Source organism: Malus domestica, chromosome 03 (genome assembly GCF_042453785.1).
Source record: "Malus domestica chromosome 03, GDT2T_hap1".
NCBI lineage: Eukaryota > Viridiplantae > Streptophyta > Magnoliopsida > Rosales > Rosaceae > Malus > Malus domestica.
The window spans coordinates 28,143,493-28,161,202 of record NC_091663.1 but is presented as its reverse complement, the minus strand read 5'-3'; the positions used below and the strand labels follow the sequence as shown (position 1 = coordinate 28,161,202).

The window sequence follows — 17,710 nt, the reverse complement described above, 5'->3', positions numbered from 1 at the left end:
TACGATTACTCTTTGAAATTTAAAATTCGTTTTATTTTGATTTGTGAACTTTTTCTTCTTTTTAAAACTCATGAGTCGCCTCTTGAAATATATGTGAGACCCAAACATAAAATTGTGCCAGATATGAATAATTTTGATTATAAATCTTCATTATGAGTTAGTTAACATTCAACAATCAGAAAATGTTAAGTTTAAAATAAATTGAAGAGATGAAAAAAATAAAAAATAAATGGATTAGTCTGGTGCACCTAATTCAAACCTACATAAGAAATTAATATATCTAAGTCAATGTGAAGCTGATTTTGAGATGTATAGAAACAACTTTTGAATTTCAGGAGGCAAAATAAAATCAAAATCGTGTTCTAGGGGCAAAGTGAAGCGAATTTTGAGTTTTAAGAAGTAAAGTGACAATTTTTTAATTACATAAATAAAATGAGATTAAAATCCTAATATAAACTAAAAGGTACTTTTCTCGGTTAGGATATGGTGTAGTTGGGTGTACCGTGCAAGATGGCTTTGACTAATCGGGCCTTCCTATGTAGAGGAGGAAAATATCTCAAAGAAGCATCTCCAAAAACCTCTTTAAAATGAAGAACTTTGCTACAGTATATGCATTTATTTAATACATTCATCATTCAAACAGATATGTGTAATTATTATATTCTCTCTTTTGAATTGCATGTCTAACCGTTAAATAATGAACATATTAAGTAAATGCACGTACGATAGCCAGTCTTAGCTCTTTAGCTGGTTTAACTAAAAGTGCACAAAAATGGTACTCTCTATCTCATTCTCTATTTTAGTTTTGTGGACAATTGTTCCTTAACTTTAAAGGGGAAAAGAGAATTTTGAGTTAGCTAAACATAAAAAGTTATTAACTAAGAAGAGAGAAATGTCGAATGGCTTCGACAATTCTTTTTACCGGAGAAGAGAACAATGCCTATGAGGTTGCCTTGCTTATTTCTATTTGCTACCAAACGGTCACGTGGGTCCGCATCTTTTTGCATTAAGGTATTCCATCAGCTTTCTCTATAAATGCTTATTTTTAGCTACACTTTTCAAATTCGAATTTGATTTTATTTTGTCCATGTAACTTAAAGGTTACAATTTTATTATCTGAAACTTAAAATACGTTCTATTTTGACTTATGAACTTTCTCTTCTCCTGAAACTCATAGGTCCTCTCGAAATATATGTGGGAGCCAACACTAATAAAACTATGTCATATATGTAATAATTTTGATTATAAATATTCATTATGAGTTAATATTCATTATGAGTTAACATTCAATAATCAGAAAATGTTAAGTTTAAAATAAATTGAAAAGATGAAAAAAAATAAAGAAATTGATCAGCCTAGTGCATCCAAATCAAATTCACATAAGAAATTAACAGATCGATGGTAATGTGGAGCGAATTTTGAGATTTATTACGATTTTTTGAATTTCAAGGGACAAAATGGGATCAATCGAGTTCCAAGAGGCAAAATAGAGCAAATTTTGAGTTTTAGAGAGTAAAGTGACGACTTTTGAGTTTCAGAAAGTAAAGTGAAATTAAAATCGAGTTTTAAAAAGCATAGCTGCAAATAAACATAGCGTAAACTAAAATGTACTTTTCTAGTACTTTTCTAGGTTAGGATATGGTGTGGTTGGGTGTAGTAATCAGACCTTCTCATGTCATTCTGTACGTACGATTTGTAGTGGAGGTAAATAGCTCAATGAAGCGTCTCCATAAACCTCTTTAAAATGAAGAACTTTGGAATGATACATGTATTTATTTAATACATGGGTAAATTACACATAATCATTTTAATTATGAGTCGAACCATAATTTCATATTTTATATTATAAACATTGTAATGTCATACTTTAATCTATTAATTCGTTGTAATGTTTGACCTCTGTTAAATTTTCTGTTAAATTAACTGTTAAATGATGATGTGGCAAGAATGAGGTCCACTCCTTGCCCATCTAGATTAAAATATTGATAAAAAATTCTTAATTTATTAATACTAATATTCCTAAACCCTAAAAATTATTAATATTAATAAAAATTGAAAATTGTTATAAAAAAAATTAAAAAAAGAAAAGAACTTTAACAAACTCTCGATACTATTCACTTTAAAGAAAAAAACACATTTTTACACTAAAAAACCAATTTTGATACTATTTATTATACTTTTTATTTTATCCTTATCATTAAAACTCAAAATTTTCATAAATTTTTTTATTAATTTTTCTAAAAAAATACTGAAAAAATAATTTTTTTATTCTTGGGGCTTGAGACAGTTAGAGGTGAGTAGGTACAAGCTTCCCGAGTTGCACAGGCAAGCTCCACGAATCCATGCCTACCCAGTTGTCTTCCGCCCGCGGATCTCGGGACCAAGCTCATCACTGCCGACGTCGACAATTGAATCGAGAGGATTGCGAATCACGGTTCAGCATAGCAAAGTCGCGGGGAATCGGAAACAAGAGAGACCCAATTTGCGGCGGCGAAATCAACGGAAGAATGAAGGTGGTTCGGGTTCGGGTACTCCGCTGGCAGCTGACCCGATGAGTTCGTGCGGACGAAGATGGAGTCGTTACGGATGGCCTGCGAGAGTGAGATTGCGATCCACCAGCAGGATTTAAATGCCTTCGCACCAGAAACCCTCCAGTCCCAAAGTCCAGCTTCTCATTTAACTCTTTGATTTACTCGATTTTTCAAAAACTTACTTCAATTTAGGGTTTGTATCTGGGTTGTGTTTTTTCTCACAAACGACTTTGGGGAGACTCCTCCCTTTCTCCCTTTTCTCTCGCCTCGCTTCACTTCAATTTAGGGTTCTATACCGCTTCCAATGGCGGGATCTCTTCATCGGCGTCAAGTTTTGCTTCTTCGACGAGCGGGCACCCTTCTTCAGCAGTCTCAAGCCCCGTATTAAAAAAATATTTTTTTTCTGTTTTTTTTATTAATATTAATATTTTTCACTTAGAAATATTAATAAATTATGAATTTTTTATCAGTATTTTAACGAGGAGTGGGCCCAAACGATCGGGAGTTCAAGCAGATGTTAAATTAGGGTGAGGTTTACGATTCTAGGGGTGTATTCAATTGAGGATTTAAGGGTTTTTAATTCTTTTAATAAATTTAGGATCTCCAACCAGGAATTTAAGTAATTCTCTAAAATTTAATGTCTATTCAATCAGAATTTTAAGATAGTTTATTAAAATCCTTAAAAATCCGGGTGTATTATTTTAAGGAAGTTTATAACATTCAAGATGTATTTAATTAGAATTTGATTTTAAAGAATTTGACAAAGTTGAGGAATTATAGGGAATTTGAGAGATTTTGTAGTATATTTTAAACATCTACAAATCTTACCTCTCACTAAGAGATTTTGAGGGATTTAATCAAAATTTTACATAGAATCTCTACAAATCAATTAGACTCCATAAAAATCCATGGATTTATAAGTCCATTAAAATCTTTCAAATTCACAATTGAATACACACCCTAGTCTATAGGCTAAAAGAAATCCTAAGTATCGACTGTCGTGTGAGTCTCAACCAATGTGTAGTTGCGGCTATAAGTAATGGCATTCCTTCGTTAAGATAACATGATTCAAGCTTGTTTGTGTGTACATGCTTGTTATAGGTAGATGTAGATGTGAAGGTGCCGAAGGAATTGCCCTAAAATACGTTGTTAGAGGCGTTAACTATTCGTAGATCTGTTATACAGACGATTTAGCTACTTTCAATCCTTAGTTTCAACTCTTCAGTGAGTCTTGCTAACCCCCAATCGTAACTCTACCTTGTACTCTTGCCACATCATCATTTAACAGTCAAATTGATAGAAAATTTAATCGAGGTTTGACATTGCAATGAATTCATAAGTTGAGGTATAACATTGCAATGTTTAAAACATGATGTATGCGATTGTGGTTCGACCTATAGTTAAGGTACTTTTATGTAATTTACCCTTACTACATTCATAATATAGATAAATATGATGTTCTCTCTTTTGAATTGCATATCTAACCGTTAAATAATGAACATAATAAGATGCTCTCTATCTCATTCTCTATGTTAAGTTTTGTGGACGGATAAACAATTATTAACTAAGAAGAGAGAAATGTTGAATGGCTGCGACAAATTTTCTACCAAATACCACTGGGGTAAGGTCCAGCTTGCTTGTTTACCACAAATATATTTCCTGCTTTAGGTACCGTTTGGTACGCAGACGGGACAGAATGGGACGGAACAGGACGGAACGGGACGGGACGGAACATGACAGAACGGATGATGTAAATATTGAAAAAGATAAGGAGAAATTTTGTCATAAAATGTTATAAATTTGTGTTCCACGGATGTGGAACAGGTCGTTCCAGGAGGAAGAGGTGGAACGAAAAATCAGCCAAATTTCGTCCCATGGGACAACTCGTTCCACAGTTTTTAGGCGCACCAAACGTGGGACGGAACGGCTCGTCCCGTTCCGTCCCGTCCCACGTACCAAACGGTACCTTATTGACTCTTTTTTTTTATTTTTTATGCTAGATCGGATCTACCGGTTCCAAGAGACAATGACTTAATATTAAAGTAAATAACGTTTGTTAAAATAGAGAGTGTTATTAGAGATACTAAGTTAAATTGTTTAGCTACATAGTTATGGACACTATTTAGTACCTAAGCTAACAAAATTTTAAAGAAATTGCTATAGATACTCAACAACATAACATTACTCAAACACTACAAAGCTTGTACTTAAACACTAGAAATGCACTACAACGGCACTAACAAATGACTTTCAAAATGACAACTATTAAAGAGTCGATTGATAGTTCCCTCGAATGTATTATATCTAAAGCCATTTTCAAGTCATTTTTTCTAATTTTTGTAGTGCATTCCTAACCAATTTAATTCAAGTTTCATAAAACTTCAAAGCTTTAAAGTCCCACGTCCAGATGAAATATATATCAATGTAGCAACCCAAATACATAGGCAATTTGTAACGGTGACACAGAGCCTAGAGCATTTGCATATGTATCATACTGTTGAATGACACGTTTGCTTACTAGGAACATAGAAATTAAGAAATCAAGGAGGATCGGAAGGAAGAGATCCCCTGCAGATCTCTCTCACCAAAGCCCACCAATAAATTGATCCGAATCCTTAAAATTTGATTCAACGGTTACAAACAGAGAGCCTCTTTAACAGTGTTAATAATTTTAACCGTTTGATCAAATTTCAAGAACCCAGATTAATTGATTGGTGGGTTTTGGTGGGAGAGATCCAGAGAGGATCTCTTCCCAAGATGGGATGACCAACTCCCCTAGTTAATCTCGTTCTTGAATTTGAGTGTGCTTAATTACTGATTTTGAGGTAACACCCACATGAAATAATTACATTACTCCACTTCACATGCTCCCACACATGTGACGACACATCATGGTATTTTTCCGAAGAAAAAAAAATAGCAATTTATCGAAGGCTTTGCAATAGCAATCCATTAGAACTATTCAGACCAAAACAGAACTGTGTATTTATTTTCTCATTGAAATTATTGAAGTTACATCATACAGCAAAACCAAAGAAACTTGCATTATTACAAAAACTGGCTTAAGTTATTTAAGAAATGTGTAGCACAAAATTTCCCTTCAAAGAAACAACCGAAACCGGCAGTTCTTCCTTTGGTTGGCAGATGCCGAACAGGCATCCTCAACCAAATGACGAACTGCATTTCTAAACTTCCTCTGTAACTGTGGCTACATAAGACCCATTTGAGGAAATAATGAAACTTCTATTTTCCATGGTCCTTTTACTTTTACGAAGACGGTCCTTTGGTTTGCTCATTCGTGGCCGCAACATCAAAGCTTCAAGTGCTTGATGGCGGTTTGGACATCCTTATCCCCTCTGCCACTGCAGTTAAGCACGACCTTGGCGCCATTGGGGAGTGTAGGGCACAACTTCTCTAAGTAAGCCAGTGCATGAGATGTCTCCAAAGCTGGAATTATCCCCTCCAGTCTTGATAATCGTTTAAAAGCTGCATGTGCGGAGAAAAAAATGATGAAGGATGTGCAAAGGGAAAAAGAAATCCATTCGAAGTTTGAACCAAGAACAAAAAAAGCCAGAGAAGGGAAGGATAAAGTATGGTTAAAGGACTTAAGACCAAGACATCACAAGGACACTGCGACTATGGGGCAAAGAAAAACGTCAAAGCTTATTAAGGTCTCTAATTCTTCGCAGTATCATTTGAGGACCATATATTAAGCTTCAGATGGAATGGCAACCAAGGACAAAATATATCAATACTCGATATGTAAAACAAAGATTCATCTATAGATAACATATCAAACAATATGCATACCTAGAATGCTTCCCCCCACCATCTACCGAAAGATGTCAAAAGAGAGCATAAAGTAAAGTTGAGTGTAAGTGCAATACCTTCCAATGCTTCTTCATCAGTAATGCTATAATACTCAGCACGCCCCATGTCTTTCAGAAAACTATGCTCCGGGCCAACTCCAGGGTAATCCAGGCTGAATACCACACAAAATTCATACGATTAACACACTACAAGCCATACAAAAATCAATAGCCAAAAAATCCAATTAATTGTCATACCCTGCACTTATAGAATGAGGCTCAATAATTTGTCCATCATCATCCTGTAACAAGTAACTCATTGCTCCATGCAAGACCCCAACTTCCCCCTTGGTCAAAGTTGCAGCATGCTTTCCACTGTCCAATCCAAACCCTGCAGCCTCCACCCCAATCAGCCGGACATCTTTGTCGTCAACAAACTCATGGAAGAGTCCCATGGCATTTGAACCTCCACCAACACAAGCTACCAGCACATCTGGCTTCCCTCCCCACTTTTCCAGTGCTTGTTTTCTTGTTTCTCTACCAATCACCTTGTGGAAATCCCGAACCATCATAGGGTATGGATGTGGGCCAGCAACAGAGCCCAAAATATAATGAGTTGTCTCGACATTAGTCACCCAGTCCCTTATCGCTTCTGAGGTAGCATCCTTCAATGTTGCCGTCCCAGAATGGACTGGTCTAACCTTTTTTTTTTCAAAACAGGAAGAGAAGTTGCAGTTCAAAATACATAGGATTAATAAGAGCAAAACATCTGGCTTACGTAAACATTAACGGTTTAGGCCTTTTTCAAAATATTGAGATTCTCAAGAAAAAGAACAAACAAATTTAAAAGAACTGGTCATCCATGTTAAATTCAGTTAATTGTGCTATGAAATGAATACACATTTTTCTGTGTACACTGTACAGAGAAGATGCAATGTGTATGTTCTGATCAGAAAACCTATCTTGCTAAATCACACCAGAAAAGATATAATGGTTTATAAATTTCACAACTTGGAAATATAAGAGCTTTTTTGGGGTGAAATATAACTATAAACTTACAACTTAGCACAAGTAAAGTCATCATTTCTTGACTTACAGACTAAAACAACTGTTGACTAACCATCCATGTGATGGAAACTAGGACGAATTAAAAATTATGTAAACAAACTCCCTTGAGAAAAATAAGCTAAATTTGTCAACAACAACAACAACAACAACAACAACAAAGCCTTTTCCCACTAAGTGGGGTCGGCTATATGAATCCTAGAACGCCATTGCGCTCGGTTTTGTGTCATGTCCTCCGTTAGATCCAAGTACTCTACGTCTTTTCTTAGAGTCTCTTCCAAAGTTGTCCTAGGTCTTCCTCTACCCCTTCGGCCCTGAACCTCTGTCCCGTAGTCACATCTTCGAACCGGAGCGTCAGTCGGCCTTCTTTGCACATGTTCAAAATCACCGGAGCCGATTTTCTCTCATATTTCCTACAATTTCGGCTACTCCTACTTTACCTCGGATATCCTCATTCCCAATCTTATCCTTTCTCGTGTGCCCACACATCCCACGAAGCATCCTCATCTCCGCTACACCCATTTTGTGTACGTGTTGATGCTTTACCACCCAACATTCTGTGCCATACAACATCGCTAGCCTTATTGCCGTCCTATAAAATTTTCCCTTGAGCTTCAGTGGCCTACGACGGTCACACAACACGCCGGATGCACTCTTTCCATCCAGCTCGTATTCTATGGTTGAGATCTCCATCTAATTCTCCGTTCTCTTGCAAGATAGATCCTAGGTAGCGAAAACGATCGCTTTTTGTGAGCTTCGCTAGATTGCTCCGGTCATTAGTGTGGATAAGTATATAAATGGATAGAGATAGGAAAGCAAACACAAGATGTACGTGGTTCACCCAGATTGGCTACGTCCACGGAATAGAAGAGTTCTCATTAATTGTGAAGGGTTTACACAAGTACATAGGTTCAAGCTCTCATTTAGTGAGTACAAGTGAATGATTTAGTACAAATGACATTAGGAAATATTGTGGGAGAATGATCTCGTAATCACGAAACTTCTAAGTATCGGAGTGTGGTGTCGTCTTGACTTGCCTTATCTGTCTCATAGGTAGATGTGGCATCTTCTCTGGAAGTACTCTTCCTCCATCCAGGGGTGGTATCTTTAACTGGTGGAGATGCACAAGGTAATGTATCAATTTCACTTGAAGCTTACTTGTAGTTTCAGGCTTGGTCAAGCGCGATACAAACCATGTAGTAGGAGTCCCCCAAGTCGCCGAGCTCGGGGGTCTGCTGAAAGAGGTGACAGACAAGGTAAGCAATCAGAGCTCCGACTGATTGTTCACCTTCTCCCCATCTTGCAGCAGCATGAAGGATAAAGAGAAGAAAAATGAGAAGAGATGATATGAGATACTTTTGCTTTTGAAGAAGTAACTTTCCACAGGCTTATTCTTGAACTGAGCTGGAGGGTTTTCTGGTTTCCTCCAGAGTATAAGGCCGACTGAAGAATTTGAGGGTCAAAACAAGTCCATCAAATCTAGAGTACGTTCCACCCTGCTGATATGGGATACTTTTGCTTTTGACAGAGTAATGAATGTATCGGCACGTGTGCTGTTACGCTTGTCTCCACATGCTTCCTTGTATCCTTCGCACTTGCCCTATCTGTTCCTCAAGCAGATGCGGAATCTTCCCTGGAAACATAAGATGTTGAAGATGAGTACTCGAGAGCAATGCCAGGTAAGTAATCAGGTAAGGGGTTCCAGGCAGTCAGTTCCTGGCTGGAAGCTTGATTCCAAGTGCTGACTGATTGCTCTCTTTCTCCTTGTCTTGCAGGTAAAAACAAGGCCAAAAGAAAAGACAGGGAAAAAGCATGATATGGGATACTCTTGCTTTTAACCCTGATGATATGAGATATTCTTGCTCTAGTATAGCTTGTTTGCAGAGGTATTATCGGGGGGAAAGAAAGCTGAATATTTCGAAAGGCTTCGTTGGGAGTGCCCTCTCAGATATGATGAAGGGTTGAGCATTTTTACAGGTCTGCCTGTCCGTTGGGGATGGAGGTCGACATATATAGGAGTCTCCCTAACAACAAGTAGTAATGCTATTCCTTTACCCTGCTTGGTCATAGCACGGTAGTGGGAGCTGCCAGTTTCACATGTTTTAACTCTGTCAGAGCACTTTGAAAAAGTGGTCTGTGGTATCTGGCTCTCGAGATTCGGAGAACGATGCCTCTTCGATTTTTGAGAAAGCAATCATGCTGGGGGTATGACTCTCGAGATTCGGAGAGCAGTGTCTCTTCGATTTTTGAGAAAGTAATCATGTTGGGAGTCTGGCTCTCGAGATTCGGAGGGCGGTGCCTCTTCGATTTTGGAGCAAGCAATCTTGTTGGGAGTGTTGTCTCGAATGTGAGTAAAGGTTGGGCATGTTTGCTAGTCTACCTTGCCACGAAGCACAAAGGTTGACACACAGGGACTTTCCAATTATCCAGCAATGGTACTGTTCCTTTACCCTCTCTTCGATTTTGAGAAAGTAGTCATGTTGGGAGTCTGGCTCTCGAGATTCGGAGGACGGTGCCTCTTCGATTTTGGAGCAAGCAATCTTATTGGGAGTGTTTTCTCGAATGTGAGTAAAGGTTGGGCATGTTTGCTAGTCTACCTTGCCACGAAGCACAGAGGTTGACACACAGGGACTTTCCAATTATCCAGCAGTGGTACTGTTCCTTTACAGTTGTGGGTAATAATATGGTAGCTAGACCTTCAAAATTTATGTGTCTAAACTTTTGTTAGTGCTGTTTCTTTGCTATTCTTTTACCTTTCTTGGTCAGAGCGATGTAGTGGGAGCTGCAAGCTTCACGTGCTCAACTTTGGCAGAGAACTTTGGCAAAGTTATTTGTGGTACCCATGAGCTATTGTTGCGTGTGGGAAGTGGGTGATTGAACAGTAAGATTCATGTGCTTTCTACTTCACCAGAAGTCTTCGACAGAATGCCCATAATTTCTGCAAAGCTGAGTGTGCGTGTGACAGGTGCTGACAAGGCTAGAAAAGTAGGTGCCTCTTCGATTTCTGAGATCGGCCCTCGTGGTCTCTGAGCAGCCCAGCTTTTGAGAAAGCGAGCGCCTCTTCGATTGATTCGGAGAACGATGCCTCATCGATTTTTGAGAAAGCAATCATGCTGGGGGTCTGGCTCTCGAGATTCGGGGAGCAGTGTCTCTTCGATTTTTGAGAAAGTAATCATGTTGGGAGTCTGGCTCTCGAGATTCGGAGGGCGGTGCCTCTTCGATTTTGGAGCAAGCAATCTTGTTGGGAGTGTTTTCTCGAATGTGAGTAAAGGTTTGGCATGTTTGCTAGTCTACCTTGCCACGAAGCACAGAGGTTGACACACAGGGACTTTCCAATTATCCAGCAATGGTACTGTTCCTTTACCCTCTCTTCGATTTTTAAGAAAGTAGTCATGTTGGGAGTCTGGCTCTCGAGATTCGGAGGACGGTGCCTCTTCGATTTTGGAGCAAGCAATCTTATTGGGAGTGTTTTCTCGAATGTGAGTAAAGGTTGGGCATGTTTGCTAGTCTACCTTGCCACGAAGCACAGAGGTTGACACACAGGGACTTTCCAATTATCCAGCAGTGGTACTGTTCCTTTACCCTTGTGGGTAATAATATGGTAGCTAGACCTTCAAAATTTATGGGTCTAAACTTTGTTAGTGCTGTTTCTTTGCTATTCTTTTACCCTTCTTGGTCAGAGCGATGTAGTGGGAGCTGCAAGCTTCACGTGCTCAACTTTGGCAGAGAACTTTGGCAAAGTTATCTGTGGTACCCATGAGCTATTGTTGCGTGTGAGAAGTGGGTGATTGAACAGTAAGATTCATGTGTTTTCTACTTCCCCAGAAGTCTTTGACAGAATGCCCATAATTTCCGCAAAACTGAGTGTGCGTGTGACAGGTGCTGACAAGGCTGGAAAAGGCTGGAAAAGTAGGTGCCTCTTCGATTTCTGAGATCGGCCCTCGTGGTCTCTGGGGAGCCCAGCTTTTGAGAAAGCGAGCGCCTCTTCGATTTTTGAGATCGGCCTTCGTGGTCTTTGAGCAGCCCAACTTTTGAGAAAGCAAACGCCTCTTCGATTTCTGAGATCAACCCTCGTGATCTCTAAGCAGCCCAGCTTTTGAGAAAGCAAACGCCTCTTCGATTTCTGAGCAGGCGCCTCTTCGATTTCTGAAGCTTCGTCGAGTGCAGATTTTTATAGGGGCTGGCATTAAGTTCCAAAGCACACTTGAATCTCCACCAGTAGAAGCTTCATTCTTGCACTTCTAAGATCTTGATTTGTCCGACCTCTTCTCTCTTCAACACCTTTGAAAATGTCTGGCCCCTCCGACCGTCGTTTTGACTTGAACCTTGTTGAAGAGGCAGCCCCGCCTTCTCCAGACAACATATGGCGCCCATCCTTCGTCTCCCCTACTGGTCCTCTTACCGTTGGGGATTCCGTGATGAAGAATGATATGACCGCTGCGGTGGTGGCCAGGAACCTTCTCACTCCCAAAGATAACAGACTACTTTCCAAACGGTCTGATGAGTTAGCTGTTAAGGATTCGCTGGCTCTCAGTGTTCAGTGTGCAGGTTCTGTGTCTAATATGGCCCAACGCCTATTTGCTCGAACCCGCCAAGTTGAATCATTGGCGGCTGAAGTGATGAGTCTCAAACAGGAGATTAGAGGGCTCAAGCATGAGAATAAACAGTTGCACCGGCTCGCACATGACTATGCTACAAACATGAAGAGGAAGCTTGACCAGATGAAAGAAACTGATGGTCAGGTTTTACTTGATCATCAGAGATTTGTGGGTTTGTTCCAAAGGCATTTATTGCCTTCGTCTTCTGGGGCTGTACCGCGTAATGAAGCTCCAAATGATCAACCTCTGATGCCTCCTCCTTCTAGGGTTCTGTCCAGTACTGAGGCTCCAAATGATCCCCCTCCGGTGCCTTCTCTTTCTGGGGCTCTACCGACTGCTGAGACTTCTCCTAAGCAACCTTTGTGAAGGCTCCCTCTTGTGTGCTTATTTTGACTCATGTATATGTACATATTTGTAGCTTATCGGGGATATCAATAAATAAGCTTTCCTTCATTTCAACGTATTGTGTTAAATACACCAAAGCCTTCTTCGCTAAGTTCTTTGAATTTTCTTTTGTTAAAGCTTGTATGTTGAAGCTTTCTGAGTGGAGCATGTAGGTTGGGGTAGTGTTCCCTTAATTTCCCGAGTGAGGAAAACTTCTCGGTTGGAGACTTGGAAAATCCAAGTCACTGAGTGGGATCGGCTATATAAATCTTAGAACGCCATTGTGCTCGATCCTGTGTCATGTCCTTCGTTAGATCTAAGTACTCTAAGTCTTTTCTTAGAGTCTCTTCCAAAGTTTTCCTAGGTCTTCCTCTACCCCTTCGGCCCTGAACCTCTGTCCCATAGTCGCATCTTCTAATCGGAACGTCAGTAGGCCTTCTTTGCACATGTCCAAACCACCGTAACCGATTTTCTCTCATCTTTCCTTCAATTTCGGCTACTCCTACTTTACCCCGGATATCCTCATTCCTAATCTTATCCTTTCTCGTGTGCCCACACATCCAACGAAGCATCCTCATCTCCGCTACACCCATTTTGTGTACGTGTTGATGTTTCACCGCCCAACATTCTGTGCCATACAGCATCGCCGGCCTTATTGCCGTCCTATAAAATTTTCCCTTGAGCTTCAGTGGCATACGGCGGTCACACAACACGCCGGATGCACTCTTCCACTTCATCCATCCAGCTTGTATTCTATGGTTGAGATCTCCATCTAATTCTCCGTTCTTTTGCAAGATAGATCCTAGGTAACGAAAACGGTCGCTCTTTGGTATTTCTTGATCTCCGATCCTCACCCCTAACTCGTTTTGGCCTCCATTTGCACTGAACTTGCACTCCATATATTCTGTCTTTGATCGGCTTAGGCGAAGACCTTTAGATTCCAACACTTCTCTCCAAAGGTTAAGCTTTGCATTTACCCCTTCCTGAGTTTCATCTATCAACACTATATCGTCTGCGAAAAGCATACACCAAGGAATATCATCTTGAATATGTCGTGTTAACTCATCCATTACCAACGCAAAAAGGTAAGGACTTAAGGATGAGCCTTGATGTAATCCTACAGTTATGGGAAAGCTTTCGGTTTGTCCTTCATGAGTTCTTACGGCAGTCTTTGCTCCTTCATACATATCCTTTATAGCTTGGATATATGCTACTCGTACTCCTTTCTTCTCTAAAATCCTCCAAAGAATGTCTCTTGGGACCCTATCATACGCTTTTTCCAAATCTATAAAGACCATGTGTAAATCCTTTTTCCCATCTCTATATCTTTCCATCAATCTTCGTAAGAGATAGATTGCCTCCATGGTTGAGCGCCCTGGCATGAACCCGAATTGGTTGTCCGAAACCCGTGTCTCTTGCCTCAATCTATGCTCAATGACTCTCTCCCAGAGCTTCATTGTATGACTCATTAGCTTAATACCCCTATAGTTCATGCAATTTTGTACGTCGCCCTTATTCTTGTAGATAGGCACCAAAGTGCTCATTCGCCACTCATTTGGCATCTTCTTCGTTTTCAAAATCCTATTGAAAAGGTCAGTGAGCCATGTTATACCTGTCTCTCCCAAAAGTTTCCACACTTCGATTGGTATATCGTCTGGGCCTATTGCTTTTTTATGCTTCATCTTCTTCAAAGCTACAACCACTTCTTCCTTCCGGATTCGACGATAAAAAGAGTAGTTTCTACACTCTTCTGAGTTACTCAACTCCCCTAAAGAAGCACTCATTTCATGTCCTTCATTGAAAAGATTATGAAAATAACCTCTCCATCTGTCTTTAACCGCGTTCTCTGTAGCAAGAACATTTCCATCCTCATCCTTGATGCACCTCACTTGGTTTAGGTCCCTTGTCTTCTTTTCCCTTGCTCTAGATAGTTTATAGATATCCAACTCTCCTTCTTTGGTATCTAGTCGTTTAAACATATCGTCGTAAGCCGCTAACTTAGCTTCTCTGACAGCTTTCTTCGCCTCTTGCTTCGCTTTTCTATACCTTTCACCATTTTCATCAGTCCTCTCCTTGTATAAGGCTTTACAACATTCCTTCTTAGCCTTCACCTTTGTTTGTACCTCCTCATTCCACCACCAAGATTCCTTTTGGTGTGGGGCAAAGCCCTTGGACTCTCCTAATACCTCTTTTGCTACTTTTCGGATACAACTAGCCATGGAATCCCACATTTGGCTAGCTTCCCCCTCTCTATCCCACACACATTGGGTGATTACCTTCTCTTTGAAAATGGCTTGTTTTTCTTCTTTTAGATTCCACCATCTAGTCCTTGGGCACTTCCAAGTCTTGTTCTTTTGTCTTACTCTTTTGATATGTACATCCATCACCAACAAGCGATGTTGATTAGCCACGCTCTCTCCTGGTATAACTTTGCAATCCTTACAAGTTATACGATCCCCTTTCCTCATTAGAAGAAAATCTATTTGTGTTTTTGACGACCCACTCTTGTAGGTGATCACATGTTCTTCTCTCTTCTTAAAGAAGGTGTTGGCTAAGAAGAGATCATATGCCATTGCAAAATCCAAGATAGCTTCCCCATCCTCGTTTCTCTCCCCAAAACCATGGCCACCATGAAAACCTCCATAGTTGCCTGTCTCCCTGCCCACGTGTCCATTTAAATCTCCTCCTATAAATAACTTCTCCGTCTGAGCAATTCCTTGCACCAAGTCTCCAAGATCTTCCCAAAATTTCTCCTTCGAACTCGTATCCAACCCTACTTGAGGTGCGTACGCACTAATCACATTGATAAGTTCTTGTCCTATTACAATCTTGATTGCCATGATTCTATCTCCTACCCTCTTGACATCTACAACATCTTGTACCAAGGTCTTGTCCACGATGATGCCAACACCGTTTCTCGTTCTATTTGTGCCCGAATACCAAAGTTTAAACCCTGAGTTTTCTAGATCCTTTGCCTTACTACCAACCCACTTAGTTTCTTGTAGGCACATAATATTTATCCTTCTCCTCACCATAACTTCCACTACTTCCATAGATTTTCCCGTTAAGGTTCCTATATTCCACGTTCCTAAACGCATTTTGCTCTCTTGAACTCTACCCTTCTGTCCTAGCTTCTTCACCCTCCCCCGTCTAATAGGATCAAAGTACTTCTTTTGTGTGTCCCGGGTAAAGTTGATAGGAGCATATGCTCCCAAACAACTTTGAGTGGAGTCGTTCGAAAAGAAGTTTCTATGGCCCCCTTGCTCATTTAACACTGCATCCGGGTGCCGACGGAGATACAGCGACCCTTGCTCACTTATCACTGTGCTCAGGCCACACAGCGCGCCACTTACGGGTGACGCCCTAGCTTTAGCGCGATTTTGTTCTGGATTCATTTTCATAAGGATTCGACGTGATCATGGAGTGCCGGCTGTCGACTACCTGACGCCCTCCCCCTCCTCCTTTATCCGGGCTTGGGACCGGCCATGTAAGACATAGGCGGAGTTATAAGCTAAATTTGTCAATCCGAGTAAATTTAAAAGTATTCAACAGATGCGAAACCATGACTAATCCAATTAGGCAACATAAGGGGCAAGCATTACATATTAACAGTATGGAACATTCCACAGAAAGACAATCGAGAAAAATATGCCCAATCTGTCGCCTGTCAGTACATTCCAGTTTCATAGAACATTCAATGTCAGCTTATAAATGTGGGCTAAATTAAATAATTAAGTTGCATTGCTTAAAAGAAGTTGCAGAATCATAACAAACCTCAGCCCCCAGAAGCCGCATTCTGAAAACATTGAGGGCTTGCCTTTCCATATCTTGGGCACCCATATAGATGATACACTGCAATCCAAACCGAGCACAAACTGTGGCAGTGGCAACACCATGTTGTCCTGCTCCAGTCTCAGCAATAATCCGTTTCTTTCCCAATTTCTTAGCAAGCAAGGCTTGGGCAACGGCATTGTTGATCTTATGGGCCCCGGTATGGTTAAGATCTTCCCTCTTCAGGTAAACATGAGGCCCTTCACCATTAGGGCGTTTGTAGTGCTCAGTTAGCCGCTCCGCAAAGTAGAGAGGAGTTTCCCTCCCAACATAGTCCTTCAAAATGCCATTCAACTCTTTCTGCAAAATCACACGGTCATCGTCAATAAAAAAAACTGTATAATCCCCAAATCATAAAGATATCTTCATCCCAATTTAATATTTAGTGTATGCATCCTACCATATATCGGATTGAACAAAAAAAAATGTGAAAGATTAGAAAATCATCAATCACAACAATCTTTGTTAATTAGTCCTAATTTGTTCCTAAAGACACCACATGACAACCAAAAAATGCAAACATTTATATAAAACAAACCGTAAACCGAATAACAACTCCTACAAATTCAAATTCTCTAACTAATTGGATGCAGCATTGAAATGAGAATTTCCAAATCCTAAAAATTCAACAGAGCCATGTACTCCGCAATCGAGTTTTGTTGTCCACATTGCCTTCCCAGCTCAATTCAATCTCGAAAAACATTGCAGAAACTTGATTCAAATAGCTCTATTTTATTTATTCCTCTCACAAATTTCGCCTCGAAAACATTTACAATACGTAAATTTACTTCTACAACTAAAAATTATAGAGAGAAATTTCAAATTCATTAATACATAATTCTCAGAAAACAAAAAAATTTCACATTTAAAAAAGAAAAGAAAAATAGGAATGGAAGAAGCAAAATTGACAGGACCTGAAACTCTTCATCACTAGCGAGAGCGTGAAACGCGGCCTCGAGCTCAGCGAGCGCGTGCATTAGGGTCTCCGGGACGTACTTCCCGCCATACTTACCGAACCGGCCGAACGAATCGGGCCGGGGCAGAACCGGGAAGGCGCCGTTATCGTTTTTCTCATCCATCTGTAGAGCGGCGGAATCCCGGGTGAGAGTGCAGGAGATGGATGTAGGGGCAGCGGTGGCGCGGGAGGTAAACTTGAAGGGAAGTTGGGTGCAGGAGGAGGAGTAGGGTTTTGGGAGCGGCGGGGCGATAAGGCGGTGGGTTTTGCAAGTGGTGGAGGCGCTACCGGAGGCTGCTGCTGCCATTTATGAGGTTTCGGAAGTGACACGCCCACGCAATTGAGAGGAGAAACGTCGCCTCTTTTTCTTTTCTCTTTTTGTTTGGAGTAGAATAGTGGAGGCGAAAAAAGTTGTGTGAGAAGCTAACCTAGAGGCTTTTGACGATACGTATAAGCAAATAGATACAAAAAAAATAGAGTTAAATATCTAGAAACTAGTTAGAGCAAGGAAAAAGAAGATAAGGACCTACACTAAGT

At 40.3% G+C, this 17,710-nt stretch overlaps 1 protein-coding gene across 1 annotated transcript; it reads right to left on the bottom strand.

The window, feature by feature from the left end:
• Positions 1 to 5,492: 5,492 nt before the first annotated feature.
• On the bottom strand, positions 5,493 to 17,630 carry LOC103407959 (tryptophan synthase beta chain 1). Its single transcript, XM_029100184.2, has 5 exons — positions 17,133 to 17,630; positions 16,162 to 16,518; positions 6,599 to 7,041; positions 6,419 to 6,513; positions 5,493 to 6,017 (listed from the first exon to the last, which is right to left on the bottom strand). Exons 1-5 carry the CDS (start codon positions 17,478 to 17,480, stop codon positions 5,842 to 5,844), a joined length of 1,419 nt encoding a protein of 472 aa, XP_028956017.2. The 5' UTR covers positions 17,481 to 17,630; the 3' UTR covers positions 5,493 to 5,841.
• Positions 17,631 to 17,710: the final 80 nt, after the last annotated feature.

Excerpts from the sequence above, each read along its gene's own strand:
- LOC103407959 (XM_029100184.2), bottom strand. The coding sequence starts at position 17,480 with ATGGCAGCAGCAGCCTCCGGTAGCGCCTCCACCACTTGCAAAACCCAC. Across the intron at positions 7,042-16,161 it reads TGCGGCTTCTGGGGGCTGAG|GTTAGACCAGTCCATTCTGG; the intron begins GTTTGTTATGAT and ends GAAAAAAAAAAG. Across the intron at positions 6,514-6,598 it reads CCTCATTCTATAAGTGCAGG|CCTGGATTACCCTGGAGTTG; the intron begins GTATGACAATTA and ends TGTGGTATTCAG.